This window comes from Pyricularia grisea, chromosome VII (assembly GCF_004355905.1).
Source record: "Pyricularia grisea strain NI907 chromosome VII, whole genome shotgun sequence".
Classification (NCBI taxonomy): Eukaryota; Fungi; Ascomycota; class Sordariomycetes; order Magnaporthales; family Pyriculariaceae; genus Pyricularia; species Pyricularia grisea.
The window spans coordinates 1,442,457-1,457,842 of NC_044975.1; the positions used below are offsets into that span (position 1 = coordinate 1,442,457).

The following is a 15,386-nucleotide window of genomic DNA, read 5'->3' on the forward strand; positions in this document are numbered from 1 at the left end:
CTACGGTAAAAAAAATTCAAAACAAATGTTTTGTACAGTATTGTAATCTGCTGCGTGTAGTGGGAGACAGCCAGGGTACATGGTTCTCTCCCTGTAACCATTGGCTGTTGATGGAAGAAAAGGTGGCCGTGTTCTGGCTTGGGGCTTTGTTGTCTTGGCACCCAATTGCTAAAGAAAGATCATCATCCTACGGAACCCTGCGCCACGCCTACCAACACGTAATGGACGCTAGTCACAACCCAATGAAATTGATCGGAGTCGCTAGAGAATGATGGGGTATGGGAATGAAGAGGTGACGATATTTCCGATTTTGCCGCTGCCCGACATCCCGTATTCTGAGACCAATTTTAATTCTTTTGCATTGTCGAGTAGCGGAAAATCAATTTACGATTCCGTTGTTCTCACGTATCGCAGTCACTAACAAAGCCTAGTTCTACTTGTTTTGTTCTAATTCTCCCGTCGAACCTGTGCCCGCCGCTACTTAGTGTCTACCTGTCAACGTCGCTACCAATCTAGTGGGCGCCACTCGTCGTCATCGCCTGGCACCTTTCTACCCGGGGCCGCCAACCCACCCGCGTATGCAGGCTACATTGAGCGTTTTGAAAACTATGTTGCAGCAATAGACCTATAGTCTATACCGTTTACTTGCTGTCTTTTGTCACAATGAACAACAACATTCCCGGGAGGCCATATCCCAATCAAACGTGAGTCCAGTAGCCCCCCCTCTTTCAACAAAAAGCCGCCGAAACATAGGCTGCATGTGCACCAAACTTTTGCATCGGCGGCGTCCTCGGCCCGGACTGACCGAAGACCGACTTTCGGAAACCTTTAGAAACGTCGCAACACCCTCGAACCCGTACCAGACGAACATCGGCAGGTCAAAGACGAGGAAATGGGTGACTGCTCCCACGCAGAATTACGATGGCGACGATTGGGGTAACGACTTTGACGATGAGCCGGAGGAGCCGGCACCACCTCTCCCGGGGCAGGGGACAGGACGCCATGGAATGAACCAAGCGACCGCCCCGGCTCCGGACATGCGCTCATCGCTTCCTTCATCTGGAGCGCGCAACACATCGGGCCCGCCGAGTTTGCAACTTCAAACACAACCGCACACGGGCAGAATCTCCACAGGAGCGCTGCCATCAGATAAAAGTCGTTCGTTCACAGCCGGCGGCCTGGGCGGGCCAGTGGGATCTGCTGCTCAATCGCCAGTCCTTCATTCGGCGCCAGCAGTCCAAAGTCCTCCACCGTTTTCGAATCTTCCCTCCCGGCAGGGCACCGCATCTCCGATAGTTGCATCCCCTAGCAGCATGACGGGCGGCTTTCAGAGCGCTCGCGCAACCGAGCAAAACTTCCCTGCGCGCAAGAGCAGTCTCGATACGAAGGAAGGGACACCGGATTTGACCATTGGGCCTCGGCCGCAAGACGGGCTCGGCTCGCAGTCCGACTCCAGACCTACCTCTGGACACGTCAAGCCTTGGATGGAGCCGCGCTCTGCTTCTCCTCAAGGGCCACGCTCGCCTCCGGGAAGCATCAAGTCGCCATCCTTGATTCGTCCCTCGGATATTTATCGCCGCATGGGAGAAGAGAAAGAAAAGAAACGCCAATCTCTCGATTCGAGCAGGCCTAGCGTGGACAGCGCAACGGGTAGGCCGGGAACTGTCGAGAGGGCAGAGTCTCCTGTAATAAAATCGCCAGTAAATCGTACTGATGCGCCTGTACAAGGTGGGCGATCTAGCTTTGATAAAGAAAACGCAGCTGCTCAGTCTCCCCGCACTGCCAAAGCTGCTGGCCTCGCAGCCGTAGCTGAGCGCAAGAGCGAATATGGCTTAGATGGCTTTGCCAGTGGGTCTGGTCCAAAGTACCTAGAGTTGGATTTTGGTACAGAAAACCGAGATGCCAAAGATGAGACGGAGATGGTCAAAACCGCGTCTAACCCCACCGATACAGCGACCAGTGGCGCTGCAAGCGCTGAAGGGTCAGCATTGTTTTCGCAGAAACCGGACAAGTTGCATGATGAGATGTCAGCAGCAAGCACAGCCAAAACAGTTGAAGATCGTGTTGGAAGCGCTAAAGAGCCCCAAACGTTGGCTGCAGCCACTGCAAAAGAAAGTACAGTTGTTTCCACGGGTGACAGGGACATGATGAGCAGCTCAGGCCAAGATGCAAAGCCTGCCGCACAGACGGATGCCACGCAAGATGAAGACCGGGAAAACGAATTGAGACGTTATTCCAGCAGCCCAAAGTTGCCCGACTTTGCAAGAATGTCATCATTCGGGTTCGACTTTCTCAGCACTTCTGCCATTGATGAGGATAAGCCGCCTGTTCCAGTGATTGCCAAAGAGCATGGATTGTCAGCTCAGCCGCCGCTTGGTCTCAAAGCCACGACAGAGGAGGTTTCCAAGCCGGCAGAGTTGAATGAGACAAAGAAGGAGCAGAAAATTGAAGCAGAGCCGCAGCATGCGCAAGTTTCGGAGAAAGACGGTGGCAATATGGATGTGACAAAATTTCCCAAGGAGGAAGGCACGATAGGCCGCGTGTCTCCCGCATTGTCAAAGAGCTCAAGCCCCACACCAGAGACCAAGGATGTAAATGCCGACAACCAATCCCTCGGATTGGAACTGGCAGTCGACAAACGGGCCCCGGCCGAGTTGGCAAGAAAAGTGTCGCAGAGAAAACCTGTCCCGTCGCCCCCGATCGAACCGGTTGCAAGAACTGGCACAATGGACACAACCACTGCCGTGAAGGAGAGCGACAAGCTCACAGACGAGATAATCAAGTCCTTGAGTCCCCAGGTTGAAGCCAGTGACACTTTGGGTGTCGGAAAACCTCTTGGCGATTCGGTACCACGGGAAAGCGCCTACCTCGGGGATGTGTACGACTATTATGGTTCGTTCGATGAGAAGGCCGCCGAAGAGGAAGAGCCTGTTCCACAGAAGAAACTCGACAGTCGGCCAAACTCTCCGCTCAAGGGCAAGGTGCTGCCAGCAACCCCCAACCTGGACGATGATATGCCGGATGGATCCATGAGCCCAAAGCCTTTGAACACACACAAGAAACAATCATCTGTCGACACTTCAACCAAACTGCGTCAGAGGTTTTCTTGGGAGGCCGGTAAGGAGGAGGTCAACTCTCCGTCCAACCCAGATCTCCCAGCCCTGGTAGTCCCAACGGAGTCCGAGGCCAGCCCAGAGCTGCCTGAGCCCAAGAGCCTGACAATCGTTCCTCCTACTCAGCCTGACAATATGCTACTGTCGTCACCCATCTCGCCTGCCGGGGATAACTCTGCGATAAGCCCGATTTCATCAGCTTCGTCAAACTTGGAACGCTTGATCTCCGAGTCGAGTATTCTTCCCCCTGGAACCCAGACGGCTCCATTTGAGTTACCATCTCCTGTTTCGGCTTCCTCGGACAACCGAAACACATCGGTGGCACAAGAGCCAAATAAGAAAACTTTGGCCGAAGAGAAGGAGGTCATGACAATCGCGACTAGCCCAGTGGAGGCTGAGCACCCAGCGTTGTCACCAACAGCGACAACGGAAGATTCTCGCGACGAACAGCAGCCAAGCACACCGATAAACATCGCACCAGGCTTGGCAAGTGTTGCCTTACAACAGACACCCGAGTCGCCGAGCGTCAAGATTTGGACATTCCGGGAGATAATGGCACTACCGACCTCGGAAGAGCGCGTAGAACGCATGATAGAAACGCGCAATATCTTTGCCAAGCTCGACTCTGGCCTTGCGCCATGGCTTGGTGCCATGACTGCTGGTCCGGAGCACGCAAATGCTTCATCTTCACTCAGAGAAGACGTGACCAACTTTGCTGGTGGTAACAGTGAAAACCAGCGAGCAGGAGGGACAGCAGCGCATTTGACACAGCCGCAACCATATTACCAGCAGTACGTCAATGCAAGCAGCACAAATTTGGCATCCTCAGGTGGAGGTGAAACTACTAGCCGTCCTCTTAGCGGTACGCCGAATCTCTCGCAGCTCACGAGTGAGTTCAGGCATTCCGGTGGCCAGGTGGGTGCCAAGGGTAAGGAGTTTTTGAAGTCAGCCGGCAAGGCAGGCAAAGGTCTGTTCAGCAAAGGAAAGAGCAAATTCCAGACTGCTCGGGAAGAATGGAAATAAGTTCTGGGTACTGGTACAATTTATTGTGGACGTTTCCTCTTTTATTTTATTTTTTGATATGGTCGACCGGCGGCTCATCTTCGGTATACCTTTGATTTCTTTTATTACTCTATTGTCTACCTAAGTATTCCGTTCATACTTTGTTACATTGTTTGATGAGGTCAGGATTGGGGTGCGGAAATGGAAACGGGATGGAAAGCGATTTGATTCTTTTTTATTGGTCGTACCAGCACCAACAAATGCCATCAAGCGAAACCTGCACTTGACCCTCAATTTACGCTTCGGTTCTAGAACTGGAGGCGGGCATAGCCGCGACAACAACGTCTTACGAGACATGCCTTTAATGTACGACCTGACTTCTTGGCCCCCTCATATGAATTGGTGTACAAGGCACGTCATCATTGGTGGCCTTAGTCAACAACGGCTGGAAACTCTGCACGGGAGGGTAGGCGATGTGACGCAGCAAAGACATCCTCTGCCAACCACCTCAACGAACGCGGAGGTCGGGCTGGGCAAGGGTGGACATGGGCCGTAAGACGGAAGGAAGCTTGGGAAGGTAGATTTTGGTGGGCCAGTCGTGTCGTTCTATGCCTGCCGTCAGTACTGACCAGTGCTCATAATCCATCCAGCCAACTCTTGTGCCAAACCAGTCTAGTCTACCAGGATTATCTCGCACAATGTCTACTTAAGTGAAGAGGCAAGCTCACAAATTGCATATACTCAGACCAGCAGTCGGCTGACACATTGAGGGGCTTCCTGGAATAGATTTAGCTCACTCGCCACAGCAAACATTGGTTGCCTGCCTACTTTACAAAGCATGGCTCTGTGTTACCATGGTGGATTTCGCCGAGCACATTTCTGCAGTTCTATCGGCTATTGTATTTTACCAAGGCCTTGATGCAACAAGGGTCACATCTCCACTGGGGAATCAGCCACTATACTAATTAACAGGTAAGGGGATAGGTCTGCAGAAGAAAAAAAAACCCTGCTAGGGCTGCGCCATATGCCTTTAAGCTGTACGATACGAACAATTGACGATCCAGTTATTCGTAGGCAGCACCCGGTGGCTCCAGCGATCATCCTTACCAACATTGGTACCCTAGGGCGAACGAGTGCCTAATTTTGGTCGTCTTCTGCCTTGGGCGGGGGAGATTGATCAGGAACTCGTGGGCCGGGTTGTTAACTTGTCGCTGAGCAAGCAGTCATCTCGCCAGCGACCCACCTCGACAAGCCCATGCATGCAGCATCATTGGTCCCGACAGCGAACATCACCATCACAACGGCGGGCCGTCGTCCAAAGCCTGCATCCACTGGGGGATGCCATTCTGTACGTGGGTGGATTGTCGTCCTGGATCGCGCAGCCACAGCCGACAATAAACTGGAGCTCTGTCAGCCTGACCCCCCTTGCCCCCAAAGATATTGATCCACTTGCTCGCGAACATCCCCGGATCCCGCGTCCGCTCCTGCTGTGGTTGTGGTGGTGCTTGCATTCGAGCTTGGGGGTCGGGGTCCCTTTGTCGGCTGATGATTTTATTTTCTTACTTTTTTTTTTTTTTTTTTTTTTTACCCGTAAGCTTGACCTTTGTTGTCATGTCCAAGCCTGAGCTTTTGGATGTTGGCAGCTGTTTGAGTAGTACAGGGCTTGAAGATCGCGACACGCTGGATCGTATCTTTTCAAGCTCCCCCGATTCCCCATCATCTAATTCATCACCTCAGCCCACCAGCCCACATACTGTTGCAGCTGCAGCCTGGGCTAGGAGCGCGGTCGTCACATCTCCAGCACAAGGGCCCCAATTGACAACATCCCCACAGCGGAAGGAAGCAAACGACTCGACGTCGCTGTCTCAACTCCATCATCGGCTGCGCCCGTTAGCTGCGCCGCCCCAAGAAGCAACCACCAACAAGACTGCAGCGGCCGGCAGCGTCATTGTTAAACAAGACCGATTTGACACCAAAGGCCATGCGACAGCGCCTGGCAGGTCTTTTTCGTCCGAATTAGTGTCGCCGCCGTCGTCGTCGAATTCCAGATCTACCACTATTTCTTCTCCAGATCTCCGACTGTCACCGCACGAGCATTCTGCAACACTAAATTGCGACGGAAACGACCCGAACGCAACCCGCCCAAAGCTTAAACCCAAATCGCACAACTTAGACGACGTCGCCGTGGTCCCTGCGCCCAACACAGGAAATAACAAACCAGGCCCTGAGCCGTTGTCGCCTGACACCAAAGGCGCTAGGCCAGAGCCTTTGGGCGACGCCGCCGGGAATAACGTCCTTACATTGGAGGGGGCCGCAACCGTGGCACCCAACGGCCACGACAGGCACGAGGAGGAGCCGGAGCGGAGCGTGGGTGATGATCAAGAGGCAACCACTGACTTTGCCGACGCGACCTGGGACGTGGACGGAGACGACCACTTCACGCTCGTTACACCTCAATCTATAGAGCTTACACCAGCAAAGGGCCAAGTGCGCATTGTCACGCCCCGGCGCGGGTCGGCCAACAATATGATTTTCGGCCAGAAGCAACAGGGTCAGCAAGACCAGCAGCATCAGCAGCAGGCTCAGCACCAGCAATATTTTCTACCGCAGCAAAATCAGCAACAGCAACAACAACAACAAAACCCTCAGCAATATGGCCAACCACAGCAGTTTCTCCCTCAGGGGCAGGGCCAATTTGTCCAACTTACACCCCAACAACAGCAGATGCTTCAGCAGCAATTTCTTCAGCAACAATACCAGCTCCAGCAACTGCAAATGCAACAGATGCAGCAACAACAACAGCAGCAGCAGCAGCAGCAGCCACAGCAATCACAGCAGCAGCTGCAAAACCAGAATCAATACCAAAATCAACAGTTTCAACTCCAACCGCAACAAGCGTATCAGGAAGAGTCCCCTGAAAATGTCGGCCGCCAATCGTCATTTGTTGGGTTGCCCCTGATTCGTCGCACTTCCACATTCAGCAAGTCGCTCAGTAAATCATCCGATGATTTCAAGGGTATTGCTGGAGTCAGCCCCGACCCCGGTCCCGGTCCCGGCGCACGGCCGGAACAGGAGCTCTTCTCGCAGATACCCATCCCGCCGATTCCTCAGGACCCTGAGCCCGGTACAAGCACACAACTTAGTTACACACAGACGCCCATCCACATGAGCAAGCCTGTTTTCCCCTTCACACCTGTCGCTCCTGCTGGTAACTTTGAGGTCAAGTCACCCGTCGGCCAACCAGGGCGATATGTAGAGCATGGCTGGCAGGTCGACAGCCCTGTTGAAACAAAGGCGCCGCCCGGCAAGTCTTTTGGCGGGCTTTTACAGCGGCAACAGCAAACCAAAGCTCAGCCGCCCGCTCCCCAACCCCAAACTCGAAAGGCTCCGGTCGAGACTGTGAGTGCCGGCGATTACAATGCAAGTAAGAATACCTCTCCTCCAGTGCGAAACCAGACGGGATTTAGCCCACCGATTCCCACCGGCAATGGGAAGCACTTGCACACGCCTCCCACAGGGGGGCCCGGGTGGACGCTGCAGGAAACAAAGCCGATGGAGCCACTGCGAGCCGTGCGCCCACGTCAATCCCAACTCAACATGGGCGACCAGTATGCACTGGACAAGGAGACAGGCGCATCGAGCAGAGTATCTTCTTCGCCGCCAAGCTCTCCAGAATATCGTCGTGACGACGAAAAGGATTCCCCAGCTGGCTCCATGAGCACGCCAGGAAGAAAAGCAAACAAGACCCAGGCTGGCCACCCAGCCACGGGACTTGGTGTTAGCCAGCAGCAGCAGCAGCAGCAGCAGCAGCAGCAGCAGCGTTTCGATGATATGTCTCCCCTTGAGCCCCCTAAGCCGATATTCGACCCCAACGGCATTACGCGGACGCAGACAAATGAGTCGGTGGAGTCAAACGGGAGCTTATTGGGAAAGCTTCGAAGCAGATTCAACCATGAAAAGGCAATAACGATGTCGGCCAATGCGGCGCCTGGCAATGCCCCCTCCGGAGGACGGCTGAGCGTAGACCAGAACAGGAGGAATACGGACAACGTGTCCCTTGCTCCTAGCTATGATGGAACAACCGGTAAAAAGAAGAACCGTGGCTCCTGGCTGGGCTTGCGGGGCGACAAGAAAGCTGGAGAGAACGCCGAGAGCACCGGAGCTGATGGAGAAGCTTCGGGGGAGCAGCCCGTGTCCTCACCCGTTAAGTCAACAACATTTGGGCGCAATGGCAACGGCCCGCAGTCGGCACAAGCACCACAGACGGGCCCACAGCAGTCTGGAGGGCCAACTGCTACCGCTCCTGGGAGGCCATCGATGTCAGATGCACGTCCCAATGGAATGGCAGCGGCAGCTTCCCAGGGAGGTCCTACACAGCCGGGCCAGAAGCAAAGCCTATCGAACAAACTCTCTGGTCTCCTCAATAATATTACGGATTCCAAGCCAACAAGGCAGCCACAGCAACAGCCTCCTAGCTCATCGCATGGCCTTAATCCAGTCATGGAGGAACAACCCGGGAACCAGAACCCATTTGGACAAGGCTTGCGTCCTGTGACTGCCGGTGCCCCACTGAGCAGTGGTCAACAGCAGCCAAACATGACGGGTCTCAACCCGGGACAGCCCGGTCAGCCACAGTCGGGGGCAGCTGCTCAGACTGGAATTTCTAAGCAAGAGTCTGCGAAGCCTGGCCAGCAACCAGGCGCCCAGCCCCGTATTGGTCTCAGTGCACATCCCGCGCTTATTGGAACACAGGGACCTACAACTAGACAACGCAGCGACACTGCGAACTCGAGACCTTTCACATCTGCATCCAACATGCCCGCACAGCAGTCATCGGATGCTGAGTCCATGAACCTTGGGCTGCCCCCTAGAACAAAAACAGGAGGCGCGCCATCTATTGCAGAATCCGAGCGTAGTGCCAAGAGAGTGTCCAGCACTTCGGCTTTTCTGAGCGGTCTTTTTGGCATCAAGGCTAGCAAAGGCAAGGAATCAAAGTCGCAGGCTGGTCAGAGTCAGATGACTCCTCTCAACCAGACAGGGATAGGTGGTGGTTTGGCTCCCTTTAACGGGCCTCAGCCAGGCCAGCCAGTTCCCATACAGCTTGGCCGTGGCATGCCGGTTCCGGGTCAGCCGTTCTTGATCCAGCAACAGCCGGGGCAGCCCCCTATCGTAGTGCAGCCTGGGCCTCCAGGGGCGCCGCAGCCACAGCACACGCAGCGCATGGTTCTCGTTCCAGGCCCCGACGGTCGATTGGTAATGATGCCCATACCTCCAGGGATGGAAATACAGATGCGGCCACGGCCTGGCCTGCCTGGCCAGCAACCGTCCATGACTCTGGTTCCTACACTACAACCACAGCAACAAGTACCAAAAGGAGCTCCAGGTGCCTCACCGCCTGCCCCTCAAGGCCCACTGGGACAGAAACCTACTCAATGGCCGCTTGGTAGTGATGGCTCGCCACAGCCTAATCAGAGCCAGCAGATGTCCGCCAACGCAACCCCGACCCATTCTCCTCCCATGGCCGGGGCTAACGGTTCGCAGTGGCTGGCTTCTGGTGCTCAGGGTCAAGCTGCACCTGGCTCGCTGGCGGGCAACGGTCAATTACAACAGCAATTCCAGCCTCCCCAGCAAGTTCCAATTCGTGGCCAGTCTCCTGATCATCGCACGCTACCATCCCAGATGCCGCCTCCAGGCGGCTCAGTCGATCAACCGACAGCGCTCAATCAACCATTTACGAACGCAGCCGCATCTCAGCATCCGGAACGTAAGACCGTGGGATCACCACCGCATGCCCAGAACCAAAACGACTTTGGAAGCACGGAGCGCGCAGGCCCCCCACCCAAGCCCAAGCACGACCGTCGTCAATCGTCGGTCTCTTCAGCACAGCAAAGCCCCCAGCTGGTTCCACATGACGCGTCGCACGTCAGGCGGGTCTCGACGCCATCTGTGTCGCTCGGTCAGCATGGCAGCCCTCCCTTCCAGCCGGCAGGTGTTTCTATGCCCCCGGCAGCGACTGCTGCACCCGGGACACAGAGCGCACAGGCGCCAGCGAGGACAACGACATCGCCGTTGCCTAGCCCGGGACTTGCCAACCAGACACAACATCCTTCTACTTCTCCCCAGGCCAGTCCTGGTCTTGTGAGTCAATTTGGTCAACTCAATCTGGGCCAAGGTCCGCCTCAGGGAATGCAGATGCAAGGGCAAACACCTGGTCAAATGGCTCCGGGTCAACAGCCACTTCAGGCGCAGCAGCCAGCCCAGCACCAACCCCTAGCGGGAATGCAGGGCCAACAACAGAAGCCTCAAGCCTTGCCAGAAGAATCACCCGCGATACCATGGCAAACCTACAACAACCAGGCACCGGCACAGGGAGGACGCAGGCCTTCGAACACGTCAGGCGCGCCGACGGAGCACCAGAGCAGCGCATCCAGATTCTTCAATAAGCTCGCCGCACCTCTTGCCAACGTGGCCTCGGGTGGACCCCAGCAGCGACAGGAACAGAAGGCCGACCAGAAGGCAGATAAAAAGATGGAGAAGAAGGCGGAGAAGAAGAAGAGCGGCCTAGGGCTGTTCAATATAAAGTCCTCGAGGCAGGAGGAGCCGGTAGCTTCTCAGGCCCAATCAGTGCCGCTTGGGCCGCCACCTGGTGGCCCTCAGTATGGTGATAAGGGCCCACCAACCATGTACGGCCAGCCCATCAACGGCCTGAACGGCGCAGCTCAACAGCAGCCGCAAGGCGCTCAACAGTCTCCTCCTGTTGGCGCTCCTGCCATCCAAAACCAGACAAACCAGCAACCCGCAGTACAAGGCCAGCAGCAACTACAAGTTCAGGGCCAGATGCCTATGGGTCAACAACCGCTGCTGCAGCCAGGCGTCTCGACCACACAGGCCCAAGTTTCTGGCACCCCCAACACTGCTGGCTTTAATCAATCACCACCACTGCCAGGAGCTCCTTTCTACTCTCCTGGAGCTGTGCCTGAGCCGCTGTTCAAGTCCAATCGTAAAGTGTCGCAGGTGCAACAAGATACTTCTTCCAGTCAGCCCAAGCAGAGCTCCGCAACCCAGCCGCAAGGCAACGAGCCCACATACGCACCCGTTGGAATCCCCGCTGGATACGCGACCGTTCGCAGTGAAGGAAGAATGTTGCAGCACGGTGGTTCGCCGTACCTTGTCTCGCATGGTTCATTCCAGAATCCGTATGTTGGCCATCCGGCCTTCCAGAGCCCTCAAAACACACCTCCTCAGCAACAACAGCAGCAGCAGTGGAGCAACTCATCGACTCCGCCGCTCGGACAACAGCAACAGCAGCCTCAGCCTCAGCAGTATCAACAACCTGGTAACTACCAGATGGTTGCTCAGGGTATGCAGGGCCAAGGTTTCAACACGACCCAGGTTCCTGGGTACATGGGCATGCAAAGTCAGGAACAGCAGTTTATAAACCAACAACAACTGCAGCAGCTGGCACAACAGCAGATGCAACAGCAAATTCAACAGCAACAAGGGCAACAGCAGCAAGGGCAACAACAACACCAGCAGTACCCACCGCAAGTGACCTCCGGATTCAATCAGGTAATTGGGCAGCCCCAGCAGCTGGCCATGCAACAACCACAGCCGCAGCACTTTAATGTTCAGCAAGGCGTTCCTGGCCAGCAGGGCCAGCAGCAGTACATGGCACAGAACGTTGCGCCATCAGTCTCGGGAGGAAATGTCATGAACATGGGCGGTTTCGTGGGGTCAACACCCCCAACTCAGGGTGGACAATTCAGCCCACCTCAACCTGGGTCTCAACAAGGTTCCCAGCATGGCTCGCCTGCTCCAGGAACAGCGCCTTTCCACGCGCCCCAGCAGCAACAGCAGCAGCATCAATACCCGCAGCAGCATAGCCACACGCCGAGTCCATCACCCAGCCCGGCACCCAACATGATATACCCAAGCGTTGTGCAGGCTGTTGGTCAGCCCGGATCTGGGCGGCCGACTCCTTCTCAATCACCTGACCCGGCTCAACATCAGACTACTTCACCACCTTTGCCTCACATCATGCATCCTGGTTCTCCTCACAGCTACCCGCTACCCGAGTCTGCTCGTGCCACGACCTTCTCGCCTGTCAATCCCGCGGCCGGAGCTATGCCAAACCCACCTCTGCCCCAGCGAAGCCAGATGGGAATGATACCAGAAGGGACTGCCCAGCAACAGCCACAGCTAAATCAACACCAGTCAATGCAGCACCTCAATGACGCAGATCTCCAGCGTCAAAACAGCATGATTAGCCAGGTATCGTCGGTCCACCCCGCTGGTGGTTTTGCGTCCACAAACGAAGTATCACGCATGACGAGTGGCGCAGGTAGCAGTGGAGGCAGCGGCGGTGGTCAGACCGCGGGACCGGTGGTTTCTTCGGCCGAGACATCGCCCGTTCCAGAGCAGCACTCTAAAATGGCCAGCATCAACTCACAGCAGTCCAACCAGCGCTACGCGCAGGGCCAGTTTGAAAACATTTATGACACCTCGCCGCGTCTGCAGCCCAACACCCATTCTTCTCCACCCATGGTAACGGCTTCCCCACCACCACCTATGCCGGTGGCCTCTCAGGCTACCTCGCCGCCGCCGCCGCCGCACGTCGTGTATTCACCACCAGTGTCACAAACCGTGTCCCCACCGATTCCTCAACCTGTTGGCCCACCGGTGCGTTCCACCGATCAGCAGGCACAACAGCAGGATCAGCCCCGGATGCAAAACGCCTCGCCATCTTCGCGGAGGAATAGTGCCACTGTTGTTGCGGCTGCTGCGGCTGGCTCTAGCGTCGCGATGATGGACTCACAGTCCTCGGAGCCGCCGTCGCCGACAGACGAGGAGATTAGAAAAGTCGGAGGGACGACGACTGGTCACCTGACCGTTAATGGTGGCTCTGACGACAACGGGGCTGATGGGAGCAACGGGGAGCTGGGACGTAAGCCGACAATCCGGGCGACGTCGGCGGAGCAGTACGAAGAGGCCAAGCGAAAGATGCTTCTCCGAGACTTGGAGGAGAAGATCCCCGTCTTCATCCAGGAGGATCCTCCGCCAATCAAGAAGGAGGAAGAGGCAGCGGTTCCCAAGATGAGCGCCACTAGCTATCCAGGTCAGGAATGGAATCCATATGGTGATGGGTTTGAGACATGGGAGGATTAAGAGACGAAGACGGAGTTTGATGACATTGCATATAATGTCCAATCAATTTTTTCGTCTCAGGTCTTTCTTGGAAAAACAGGATTTTTTCTTTTGTTTGGAAAAAGAAGAAGTGACCTTTGGAATGACTTACATGTCGGTTCCATTGGCTTCCTTATCTTTACTAACCATGTTTCAGTCTTTCTTCTTTTTTTCCCTTTTTTCCCTGTAATGTATACTCGTTTGTCAAAAAACCTCTTTCTTGTCTGTATCTCTTTGTCAGCTTGAATATTTCGAGGGTATATAATGCATAATGATTCTCAATCCTTGCTGTCATTTTAGTTTGGGCCAGAGAGCCATCCTTCATGTCAAAGCAGTTCCTAGGAAACAGATGAATGAGCATCCTGTCGATCTCCGGCGAAGTGCATATTTACGTATTTATACGAGATTAAATCTTGGGATGGGTAAGGCGAAAAAGCAAAAGAAAGCAAAAAAGATCGCCTTCTTTTTTTCATCTGATCCATGCAAGGCACACAGCCACGACCTGTCAAAACTCAGCTCAGTTGGCGGCCCAGGACCCATCCAAGCCAACTTAGTAAAAAAGGCTCCTTGGCCTCTATTAAGAAGCAGCTGATCAGGAACCGTCTGAGCACCGACAAGGCCTTTTTTCTTTCTTTTTTTTTTCTGTCTCTCACTTAAAAACCAGATCTAACGCCAAGACAAATCTTGGCCATGTACATGTTCGTCATAGGGTATTTTCAGCTCCACGTGATGCCGCTACGGGTTCTTGTTCCTTTGATGGCAGGCGCGGGCGGCCATCCGATTCCGATTTTTCTTTTCAGCACCCCCTTTTACAATATGACGACTTTTTGGACCCCCCACCCCCTGGTCGCCTCTTTTTTTTCTTCCCCCAGGAATATGGGCTTATCAGCTAAAATAGATGGTATCCCGTTCCTCCAAGCCGCACTAGGTTCGCACAAGATAAAAAAAAAGGAGATTTTTGTTTAGTCTTCCCTCCAACATGACGCTATGAAGAAACTCTTGTCAAGTTTAATGGTTTATCTTTTTGACTTGTATTAGGGCATTTTGGGGTAAAACAAATCTCCAGCCCCGACGAAAAAAAAAGGTCGAACAAGTTTTAGAATCAAGAACAACAAAACCCCCTCGATAGTTTTGCAGCTTGGGTCAAAAAGCCAAGACTTTTTCCGAGTATAATGCGACATCGACAACGAGAACAATCTGTCTACGACGGTCAACAGCATATTGTATAAACGTCAAACTTTTTTTTTTTGCAAAAAAAAAAAAAAAAAAAAAAAAAACGCAGACAAACACATCTTATTATGACGCCTCGGTCATCGACGACTTCCTGCACACAACGGGAGATCTACAAAACCGTACAACAAAATCTGGAAACGATCTCAAAACCCGGCATCTGGTGGGAAGCGATCTCCACTGCATCCACTGCCATATCGGTATCATCGTTATCATCATCATCATTATCATAAAAGTCTTTTTAAAAAAACAGGCGACATTTACACGAACGCATACAACATCATGAACGTCCGCACTCCGCCTCGACGCCGCTCTTTCAGCTATGCCTCTACGGTCATGATCACGGTCTTGGCAGTTTGTTGTTGTCTGGGCTTCTTGTTTTGGAATTTGAGCAACGACGACATCAGCCCGTTGCTGCTCATTTGCGTTGTCTGGCTTACGGTGTGCTTGAGGATTTTGGTAAAATTGGGGAACGTTTAGCATGCTTTTTTTTTTTTTCTTTTTTTCTTCTTTTTTTCTTCTCTCGTTTCCTTTCACTCCAGGCTCTAATCTTGTTTTCATTTGTACATGCCCTACGACGATATAGATAATGATAATGTTGCACACAAAGCAATCCAGTTACATACTCGATCATTCCCAAAGACACAAGCAGACATTTCTCCCCAGCTTTTTTTCTTTTTTTTTCCCTTCAATTTCCTTTTTGTTCTAGAAAAGGGTTTTTTTCACAGAGTTTTAACCACTTCACCAAAAGATAAGCAACCCAAGGTTCAAAAAACTTTTTGACTTTGCCGGATGCGATCTAGGCCATCCCTCCGCTCGGCCGGATGGGGGGCTGTGTCTAGCGTCGTTTCCGTCTCT

General features: G+C 53.8%; 2 protein-coding genes across 2 annotated transcripts; both read left to right on the top strand.

The window, feature by feature from the left end:
- Positions 1 to 328: 328 nt before the first annotated feature.
- On the top strand, positions 329 to 4,485 carry PgNI_10454 (uncharacterized protein). Its single transcript, XM_031130425.1, has 2 exons — positions 329 to 704; positions 833 to 4,485. The coding sequence occupies exons 1-2, from the start codon at positions 664 to 666 to the stop codon at positions 4,134 to 4,136; spliced, it is 3,345 nt and encodes a 1,114-aa protein (XP_030980419.1). The 5' UTR covers positions 329 to 663; the 3' UTR covers positions 4,137 to 4,485.
- Positions 4,486 to 5,726: 1,241 nt separating this feature from the next.
- PgNI_10455 (uncharacterized protein) lies at positions 5,727 to 13,280 on the top strand (the record flags this gene model as incomplete). Its single annotated transcript, XM_031130426.1, has 1 exon — positions 5,727 to 13,280. The coding sequence occupies one exon, from the start codon at positions 5,727 to 5,729 to the stop codon at positions 13,278 to 13,280; it is 7,554 nt and encodes a 2,517-aa protein (XP_030980418.1).
- Between the last annotated feature and the right edge of the window lie 2,106 nt (positions 13,281 to 15,386).